This window comes from Lagopus leucura, unplaced genomic scaffold (genome assembly GCF_019238085.1).
Source record: "Lagopus leucura isolate 7727_CA_CO unplaced genomic scaffold, USGS_WTPT01 Super-Scaffold_100002, whole genome shotgun sequence".
NCBI lineage: Eukaryota > Metazoa > Chordata > Aves > Galliformes > Phasianidae > Lagopus > Lagopus leucura.
In genome coordinates this window covers 34714774-34725720 of record NW_024962263.1, presented here as the reverse complement: position 1 = coordinate 34725720, position 10947 = coordinate 34714774, and the positions used below count along the sequence as shown (strand labels likewise).

Below are 10947 nucleotides of genomic sequence, written 5' to 3'. Positions count from 1 at the left end.
TTGGTATGAGGTTGCCATGCTCGAGTTCCCAGCTATATAAAAGTAACAGTGAAACATGCCTTTTTTCAGCTGTATCTTGCTGTAACATGTAAGTGACTCACTCCCAGGAAAAGCCATATGGGCAAGTTGTTCCATATTAAACTACTACAGTATAACTTTGAGCTGGCCTTGTATGCTATGAAGTCTCTGGTTAAAACACCCATTTTAAAGACTGTTTTCAATTCTGTTCTACTTTTTAAATCAAGTCAAGGCGTGGGTCTTCCAAGTAATGTATTCGGGTTGGAATTTCTTAATATGAAAAAGTTCATGAATCCTTACCTGCTCTTTCATCACTGCAGTGCTGATGCTTTGCAAGGAACACATCTGGGTCTTGCTCTACTTCAAATATTCTTTGCACTGCATGGTATTGCGTGCTACATTACGTGTTTCTGCCATGCAGTTTTCCCCGTTACACCAGGTTATACTTCAGATCTTAATTTCACTGTAGGAATTTGCAACGATCTCATTAACTTCAAATGTGAGAGAAAAAGCTGCAGAAGAGTCGCATTAATGCAGGCAGATTTGAGCAGAAGATGATAGATACATGGCCAACATGTTTTCTTCGTGTTTCTTTTCTTTTCTGCTCTCAAAGAGGCACCTGCTGCAGAGGGACACTGCAGTAGCTTCCAAATCAGGAACATTCATTCTCTGTGCTTACAAAATTTTTCTTTCCTTCCCCGTAAGTCACTCCTTAAAAGCCATTCTGAAATATCAGTGTGTAAGAAATAAACACAAGAATCGTATTTCGGGTAACGTGTGTGTGTATATATATGTATATATATAAATATATATATAAATATATATTTGTCTTAACATCTGGTAGGTGAAAGGAAGAAAGCCTGTCCATTTTCAAAGCCAAATAAAAAGCAACCTTTCCTGTTAACTTTTGTATTTTAAACGGCTGTTATTCAGGGAAAGGGAATTCCCTGGCCTCAGTTTATCTCCACCGGAATATCTGTAGCTCACGTGTAAGCTTGTGTTTTGTTCTTTTTGTTTTGGTAGTGTTTTCCAGATGGAAAGAAGAGAGAGCTCCTAATTCTCTGCCTTTTCCAAACCTCTAGTTTGTAGTTGTACTTATCATCAATATTGCAGGCCCTGACACTCTGCAGCACTGTCACTGTATATACTGTGAAGGCAGTAAAAATGAGCACTAATCAATCTTTCAGGGAGAAGCAATGAGCATTAGAAGGCCACTATCCTGTGACTAAACACACCCCTTTTATGGAGTGTTGGTGCTAATAAAGGACAGCTTATTACTGAGGCAGAGACCAAAGCTTGGGTGAGGTCAACCATGACTGGCAGTCATCAGTCATTCTTAATGATACTTTTTCCCGTGCTTTCTAAGGGATTCTGAGCAGAGTGCAAATCATTTGGGGTCATCCATAGTTCATGTACCCACAGATGGCAAAGGTTTTGAAAGACTTTAGTTTAAACTTGTATTTTTTTTTTTTAACGTTATTCAAGTAGGCAAGAAAAACCCTTCAAACAAAACAGATTTTTGCTTATTTGGAATGTTGTATTTTCTTTCACTCTAATAGATGTTTTACACACCAGAGTGCTTGTGCATTATAAAGAACTACATAAATTTATTTTTATGACGTCTGTCTTCTTTAATTATTACCTTTGATGTCTATTGGTGACTAAAGAGAGCTTAACAGGATTTCTCTCCCTTCTTAAATTTCGCAAAGTGAAACTCAGCCAGTCCCTGACAGATGTCTGTTCCTCACCTTCAGGATTATTTTATAAATCCCTTTCTGATGAGCGGAAGTGTCAAATCAAGGACAGGTCATAAAGTAAAAGTATAAACCTTTTAAAGGGAGACCTTGGTAATATATAAACATTTTGCACACTATCTGAAATTTTATGGACTTAAAAAAAAAAATGATATTTTAGCAATAGGAAGGCAAAAGTTTAAAACACCAGGCGGTGTGCATGTGTTTTTTGAACACGCATTTTTTTCCCCTGATTCCTTATCTTTCTTTCTATAGTTGTATTTTACGTGCATTGAAAAAATAACTGTGCTGTGTGTAGGGGCTGTCACTAAAGTTTCTGTTTCAAAGGATCTCCCTATTTCGATTACTTTGAAATTTGTGCTTTTTTGTTTGTTTGTTTGTTTTTAAATTCCTCAGTTAGGCGCTCTCTCTGCCACCTTGAAGTTGGTGAGTGGGTATATAGCTGCTGTGATCTAGACAACTGCTGTCATTTTCAGCTGGTTGAGATTATCTGAGATCTTACTTGAGAGAAGCTGTTAGTTTCCTTCTGAAAACTGAAGTAACCTGGATCGCTTTTCGGATTTACTGTTAACTCCACATCACTGCATAAAGAGGTATTTTATGTTAGAGTAACACACTGCTTCGTAAAATCCTGATGGCAGGTTGGAGGGCAAGTGAACGTGTGTCGTTTCGTGTACCTACGTGTGAATGTATATGTACTTCAAACTTTGGCAATCATTGCCAGTGCGATTTTTACAGTTACAGTTGATCTCCTTTTTGTGCTCATCTTCATATTGTTAAAGAAGCCAAGCATGTGCAGCATGTGTAAACTGAAGAGTACAGTTTCGCTTGGTTAACATTAAAAGCTCATTTGTTTCCTTGTGTGTGTGTGTGTGTGTGTGTGTGTGTACAGCACCAAGCGCAGTGGGACCCCGTCCCACAAAAACCCACATTTTAAGGTTACCATGTTATGCAGTATAAAGTAGTAATGTGGGGAGGGGAGCGGGGAGAAGGCAAATTATTCAATTTAAAGGGCACAGTCTTTTTCCACATGTTTTTTGCGGCTGGGGGGAATTGTCTGACGAAGTCCTTCTTGGGGGCTGTCGTGAGTGTTTACATTGTTCGTTTGGATCTGCTACTTTTTTGTGTCCTGGCTGAAAGCTAGTAACTGGTGCAATACTGTAATTACACATTGTATCCCTGGCTTCTGGGGAGTTGAGCAAGCCATCCATGAACCGGTATGAGCGGGACAGCTCTAGAAATGATACAAAGTATATGTATGTAATGGAGAAACATTTATGCAATGTTTCACCTGACCAAAATGCTTATTAAAGCTTGACTGGGGAAACCACTTGAGTGCTTTTGTGCACCCTGTTCCCAGTTCTAATGTTCACTAACTCTATTAATAGTGAAAGCACGACTGGTGCTAGAAAGTGACCCTGGTCCAGCAGCCAGCTTCTTGTAGTTGTAACAGTGTGCCCATGTACAGCCCAATAGTGGAGCAGCTCCTGAGGCTACAGTTCATCGAAGAAATACTTTTGCTCCAGGCTCCATGTATCAGGCAAAACCTTGCATTTTCAGTCACGCAGAGTTTTGGATGGTGTAGTGGAGGTGAGAGAGCATCTGTGCTGAGAGGAAGATGGTGAAGTGCGTGTCCGGTGTGAATTTAACACTGGGTAGAGGGCCTACAGAAAGCTAGGTTAGTGTTTTAGGTCAGCGCAACTCCTAGGAATGATATTTTGGTGCTACCTAGGTCTTGTGCTTGTTCTCTGGTCAGAGGCTGAAAGTCACCTTTGGGTTCAGATGCCGTCATACTGCTCTGCATAAAGGGGATAAACAAAAAGCAGAGCTAGGCTGTGATTGCATCTCATCAAGGTGATATGCAAGTTCAGCCTTTCAGATAGGCGTAACACTGTTATTCAGATTCTACATCCACATCCCTTCCTTCTCCCCACCCCCTAACCATGCTTTTGGATGTTCAGATTTCTTTCTTTTCTTCATATCTGAAATCCTTGATTTTGTCTTTCCAGTCTGGTTGAATAGGAATCGTTTAGTTTATGCAGCTTTGTGCTTTTTCTCTACAGCTTGTATCTGCATGAATGTGTTGCAGCCTGATGCGAGTTCATTCGATTAAATAAAATGCTTAAATTGTAATCCGTGCAAAACGATCATATTTGAAACACTTGATGTCTCGGTGAGAATCCATTTAATAGTGATCAGATTTAAATGATTTAACACAGTAGTGATGGTGGGAGGTGGGGGAGGGAAATACAGTTTTGAGAAATTCCTGTATATAAAAAAAAGATTAAACCAAATTCAGATATGTCTCTCTCCCCCCTTCTCTTTCTGTCTCCCTCTCTTTTTAAGCAGTCAAAAGATATACTGTATCCCCAGTGAAAGGGCGCTTTCAATCCAGTTATCCACTTTACCCAGTCTCAGTTTCCAGAACCTTCCACACCCCCCTTGGTTAAACCACTAAGCCTTTGATTCCTTCCTGATTACACTATGCAAGACATCTATCAAACACTGTCTTATCTGTTTGTAAGGCAGCTCAGGCCTCAGATTTAAGTCATGGGTTTTGGCTACAAGTTGGAGTGTGATTAATAATTGACTAATGTAGCTTTTATTTATCACAGGCTAGCACATTTCACCATTACCGAGTTAATTTATGTTAAGTGTAAGCTGTCGTTCAATCTGTTTTTCAACTTTTTTTTTTTTTTTTTTTTTTTTTTTTTTTTTTTTAAATCCTAAGTCTATCTTTCACTTTTTGAGAAACAAAATCCTTACACAGGGCACAGTCTTGCTCGGTGCCAAAAAGTTGATTTCCTTTTCAGCGGAGCCATACATCACCAGCCCTCCCAGCTGCAGTGTCAGCCCCTGACAGAATGACATGTGTCATTTATCAAAGGGGCCAGGCCGGGCCTTGGGAAACGTACACGACAAAGCCTGAGAGAGTTCATTTCGCAGTCCCCTCCTACCCTCTGCGAGCCTCTTGCCAGGAAAGCCTGTGATGTTTCTGTCTTCACAGCATTACAGTAAGTCCTTCAACCTTCACAGAATTAACCCTCGCTGCTGCTGCGCTGCGGGACCTCCCCGGGGAGCTGCCGTGCCCAGATGCGGTGCTGCCAGCCGGTGCTGGGAACAGCCTCGTGGGCTGCAGCCTGCCCGCTCCTCTGGCACCGCCGGGAAGCAATCCTGGGCCTGCTGGTGGCTTTCCTTGTTTTTAAATCCTCGTGTGCCATAAGAATTAGAGTCCTGCGTTTTTCCACAGCAGGACAAGGTCAAAGACATAAAAAATAAGGCAATAAAGCATTTCAGTCGTGGAGAAGGGGTAGCCGCTGTCCACTGTTCACGTAAGGCAGCGAGAGAGGGAGTCTTCTTCCACCTTCCTCTTTAATTCTCCTTCGGGTGGTTCGAAAGGCACACGCTGACACAAACACAGCAACGGCCTCTCCCTGTGCCCCTGTGTCATGTCTCAGCCCCACAGCCTGCCTCAGGAAGTGATCCGGTGGCCTGTCCAGGTGCTGCCATCACCAGCACCGCAGCCACGGCAGGGGAACGATCTCCACCTGAAGGTGTCACTGGCACTGAGCCGGTCGTGTCTCTGATGGTGCCTCGATCCTGAAGCCCAGGAAATGTCAGAAGAGTTAAAGCAGAAAATAATCTGTCAAACAAAGAGGAAAGCATTTTCAAAATGCAGCAACACTTTGCTGAAACAAAAGTTTTGTTCGCGTGCATGTGTGCGTGTGTGGGTATGTTTTCAGCGTCCGAATTTTACATTTTGATCATGTACAAAGAATGTGAGAAAGTTATTGTCTCCTCCCCTTCCCCCACCAAATCACTCTTTGTACTTTGCATAGTTCCTACCACACTGAAGTTATTTACAGCATCAGATATCATTTAAAGAGATAGCTAAGGAGACGGTAGCCTCAGCTAGGAACTTTCTAGAAAGGAGTCCTATAAATTAGCCATTGCTCAGGAGTGGCTGTTTTCTAGTCAGGGCTGGTCCTTTCATTTGTCTACATAAGGCTAATTTATTTTTGCAGCCAGATGTGGGCTGACAGCCATCACTCAGAGCTTCCTTCCCCCACTGTTAGGAGGTCGGGAAAACAGTCACGTTTCCCATTTTACAGAATCCCCATCAACATTATTGAAGATGGATGTATCTTTAAAGCAAAGATTGATTGTGGATATCGGAGTTATGGTGTCATTTATCATAGTGAATATTATTTAGACTTGGATTGTACAAGGCTGTAACTTGAGACACAGCCAGGGGAGGGACAATCTGGAAACGAGGATCCATGAACTTTAATGGATGGATGCTTTTTCAAAGCTCCACTCACTATAGCATGATTTACTTTTCTTACGGAAAGGAAACAAGCATTTCAGTTTTAAAGGGCCAGCATGCCGTCTTGTCCTCTTTAGTGGGTCCTTCACGGAGGCATGTGGGACTTAAAGCTGAGACAATAAATAGAGGCTGTGTCCGAATGTTATACGTATGTAAGTGCTTTTATATGAAACATATCTAGGTGCACTTGAGACTCTCTTGTGTGAATTACACATTACACTAGTTAGCTTCTCAGCTGGAGGGATACTGTGGCTGAATAATGTGAAGTATTGATTATAGAATGCTGTGATCTGAAATTTCAGAATTAAATTGCATTACAACTAGCATTGTTACATATGCATGTTCGTCTCTGCTTGGAGAGGCAAAGCATCTGAACTTCATAGGCGCTTACTGCTTGAGAAACAGAGGTGGAGAGTCCAGCAAATCGTACACGTTCCTGGTAGAGCATCACCATTGTTGGTTATTGAGAAATACAGCAGACCTAAACAGCTTGATGCATGCTGTGCTTATGTTCCACTTCTACGTAAAATACAGAAAAGAAATGTAGTTCCCCATCTTGCAAGTGGAAGCATATCTTGTATTTTCAGAATATGCATTCTAGAAAACTGCTCACAGCCTGCTGAAAATCTGAAGGCAGTGTGCAGCTAAGCTTTACTTACGATCTTGGACCATCAACACACATGCATGCTTCATTGAATTAGAATGTGATTTACACTTTGGAACATGACTTCTAATTTTAAGAAGTGGATGAGCTTGAAGATGCTCAGCTGACTTCAGAGAAGGAAAAGGTTCTTGCAGCTGGTAGCAGAGGTCTAGTCAAGCATGCTTTCTGCACAAGTTCTGCAGTCCTAACTTGTAACTTTCTTCCCTTAGTATCATTTTCTAAATTACTTTGTCCAGGTAACCCCCTGCTCCTCAGTAAAGTTGTTTATTTTTCGTTTGACTCCTGATTTTCAGTGGTGACTTCCATTTCTGAATACTTACTTTTTGGAGTTCCTTTCCATGCCTCTAAACATAACTTGGGTCCCTCTTGGCCTGCACCCCTATTTAGGGGGTCATGTATCACAGTTTGGGAATTGCCATCCTGCCCAAACATTTTATGTTGGACAGCAGTTTATTGATGTGGGCTGACATGTATCAGCTAAGAGGAAGGTAGTTCTGCCACATTTGTTGTTCTTGATGAACTCTTCACATAATAACATGTAAGCCAGCACTTCCACAAGGAAATACTAAATCTTACGCTAACTTACCACCTTCCTTTTTCTTTAAACAAAACCAGAAATCACTTATCTGCCATAAACAAAATTCAGTAAGAGAGTTTTCGTATGAATAGTCAAGCTCAAGAGTTGTTTAAAAAAAAAAAATCCAAACAATGGAAACAATTATGAACATCTGTTTTTGAATGCATATGTATTCTGTACATAACAAACAGAGAAATCCTATTATCTAGAACAATAAAAGGGAATTTCCCTTTCTGTCTGAACACTCTGGGAAGAATATGGTCTTCCATTTAAAATCATGGCTTGAGGATTTTATTTTTTTTTTTTTCCCATTAGTGAGATGAAAATGGGGATTTATTTATTTATTTATTTATTTATTTGTGGTCCAGATTTTAATTTCAGGGCACTAATACAAATCCTGAGAAATCTATTTTTACACCTGTGCAGCTGAGATCAGAATGTCTCTGTGAAGTCCTGATGTATTTATTTATACGCAAAAGTATTTTTCTCTTGCTTGAGAAACATACAAAATGTCTTCAAAGAGGAAGCAGTTTATCAAATTCATATTAATCACAGCATCAATAATGTTGACCGGGGTCAAGTCATTACACTAAATATATTGTAACCATTATTAATGCATGTAGCCCAGTGCCATAGCTATGATATAAGACTGCCGTTTCCTGATTAAAAGCTGTTTGGTGATGCAGAGATTCAGTACAGATTCTCCCTGCCTGGTGTGACTGACAGTAGCTTCTGGTATTCTGCTTTCTTCTGACAGTGGAGTATATTAATATGAACACACCTTACAGAGGGGCCTACAAGAAGTGCAGAATGCAGAAAACAAAAGTGTCTAATTTCAGCAGCCACAACTGTGCATCCATAAGGCAGCCAAATTTATCATGGCACATTATGGAGTGCAGCAAATGTCATGAAAACCATTGTTTTTTAATTTTTTTCCCTGAGAGTCTGAATGAGGTGATTTATGGTAGTTATCCATCTTAAGGGTCATCCATCAACTTTTAGTTGCTAGGCAATCAAACCAACAGCTGTTTGCTTTGAGTCAAGCTGAAAAGTTGTCAGTCATCACATGCAGGTATGACCTTAGTGGTTAAAAACATTGTAATGCATGCAAAATTAAAGAGACAATGTCCTCTTTCATAAGCAACACAGGTAATGTTAACCCAAAGCTTTTATTTAAGGCAATGGTTTGAAGCGCTGGAGATGGTGGTCTTTGCATCTCAGAAATATTCACATAATGACATAAAAGTTCTTTGTACAGAAACTGTTGGGGTAATAAATAGTGCAATACATAGTGCAATACAGGAGTGTAGTCAACACTAGAATGCTGTTACTTTTTTACAGCTTCCCCTAGAGCCAGGCTAGAACATACAGTATGGAAACCCCTTCAATTTTGTGTACCCTGTTCCGCCATGTTTGTTACTATAAATGAAGCAGTATCACTTGTGATTTGAAGGCACTATATTTGACAGTGTAAGAACAACCTGGATGCAATATGAGGACACAAATCTGTTTCCATTCCTTGCTTCTGGGCTTCCGTTGAAATCACTTGCAAGATGATTTTCCAATTCTTCCAATTGTCATTTGGCTTCACTGATTGCCATTCCTCCTTAAATAACTCTGCAACTACTGATGGCTGGATTCTGCAAGGGATTCTAGAAAGTAGTAAAGAAGGTGTAGGTAAATGATTGAAGAGACAACAGTGCAGGATTTGTCAATAAACATACAGTTGATAACTTGCTGTTAGTGCCCGATACTTGAAAACTGCATACATTTCCAGTGCTGTAATCTTGAGTCTCTGAGCCACTCCACTCTTGAGATTCAAAGAGATGTAGCAAGTGGTGAGAAATACTCTGTGTGAAAGTGCAGAAGGAAAGTGAGTTGAGCCATTTTTTGTCCAACATCTGCCTTTTAGCCATTTCTTACCAGCAATAGCCAAGGGACTACCCTTCTATTAATGAGCTGTTTCCACAGACTCAACCGTGAGCTGCAGATGTTGAGATGGAAGTGTTCTGCAAAGGAAAAGTTTGTTGCCACAAAAAGGGTTGTTTTTCTGAGTCCTTGGGCCTTTCTTCCAAAGAAAAGAAGAAAAAGAAGGTTTTTTTTAATCTCTCTGTATGTTAGCTCATATGAACTTGAAGATGTGAGGCCAGGCCTAGTGGAGATGACACATGGTAGTTTTCAGTACATCTTACTTTCCCCGGATCATGTATCTTGTTCTGCTGGCTTGAGTGAAACACTAAGTGTCTTGTCTTCTCAGGGACTCTACTATGTGCTAACTAAGCATGGTAGAAAAGGGCTGTCTTCTTATTTTGATAAATCTTTTATAATATTTCAAATTTTATTTACATAATTGCCCAATTGTCTTTGTCCCCTTAATGTCTTTGACTTTCATTTGTGTTTGAATTTGGTTATGCACCTATTTAGATTTCACTGCAGCTACTAGTGAACAATCCCATGCCCTTGAAACTAGTGTCAGCTGTGCGGGTTCTTGCGTGGGCTCCCATTCACATAACATCTGAGCACTTTCCAAGTGTTAATGTAAAATATATGTGCAAAATACTCCTTGTAGTGAATGTACGGATGGGTGATAACCATTTTCATAACATCCTCGCCATCGTATTTTCACTTATCATGTAGCTCACACCAGGTGGCTTGTTAGCAGTTGCTAATGAGTTTGTTGTAGTGTGGGAGGTTCCCAGGTTGAGAGCTGTACTTGCCAGTTTTGCTCCCTTGCTTGGGTTGTTTCCAAGACTTGTGTGTTTGCCTAATGTTATTTTAAAACTCTTCTAACACTTAATTTTATTCTGCACAGAAATGTAAATGTGGAAAACATGCGAGTCAAAGCTTATCAGGATGTATCTATTTCTGCTTGTTCCTTTAAAAAAAAAAAACAACAAATACTCTCTCCTCTCATCACAGTAATATTTTCTGTTAGCCTCCTCACCAAAATAGATTAGTAACAGAATAAGTCCTAAATGGATCTTTGACTCCCTTCCATTTACTGCAGGCAAAACCTGCTTTTCTATTTTATTTTTTTAAGATAGTAACCACTATAACTGTAGAGAGGGAAGGTTGATGTAGGTTTTACAGGAAATTTAAGGAGAAAATGATCACTTTGGGACAGATAGTACTACTCTGTCAAGTATTATCCCATCTGCAGTAGAGTAATGAAACTCATAGTGGGAAAAGGTGGCAGAATCAGGCTATTTGATCAGATTTAATCTATGAAGTGTCTAACCTGGTCCTTTAACCTTTGGTATAGCTCAGTATGTAATCCACCTGCCCACATCACCAGGGGGGACAAAATGAAGAATTTAGCCGCTGTTGAGCAGAATGAATTTCCATAGTGGATCAACCTAATGTTACAGTGATGACACGTGGTAATTTGATAGTTACCACATAATAACATGAACAATGCAGTACACACAGTACTAGATAACTTCATTGGATGCTATGGTAATTATGTGGCAACTCACTAGCTGTTAACGCTTTGTCTTCTGGTTAACATGAATTTACCTTGTGTTGGTGGTGTTATTAGCACAGGTGTCTCTGCAGTTAAGATACATCAAGTGGACTGTGTTCTTCATTTCCTTTCTTTTTGTTTGTT

General features: G+C 40.2%; 1 protein-coding gene across 2 annotated transcripts in view; it reads left to right on the top strand.

The window, feature by feature from the left end:
- Positions 1-10947, top strand: part of TSHZ1 (teashirt zinc finger homeobox 1) — a 53691-nt gene that overhangs the window by 10402 nt on the left and 32342 nt on the right. The window contains exon 1 of one of the 2 annotated variants that reach the window (XM_042870222.1): positions 4678-4786. The exons of the other annotated variant lie outside the window; for it this stretch is intronic. Within the exon in view, the coding sequence (XP_042726156.1) occupies positions 4762-4786 (25 nt within the window). The 5' untranslated portion in view covers positions 4678-4761. Of the gene's footprint in view, positions 1-4677; positions 4787-10947 lie in introns of those variants that run through there. 2 annotated transcript variants of the gene reach the window in all.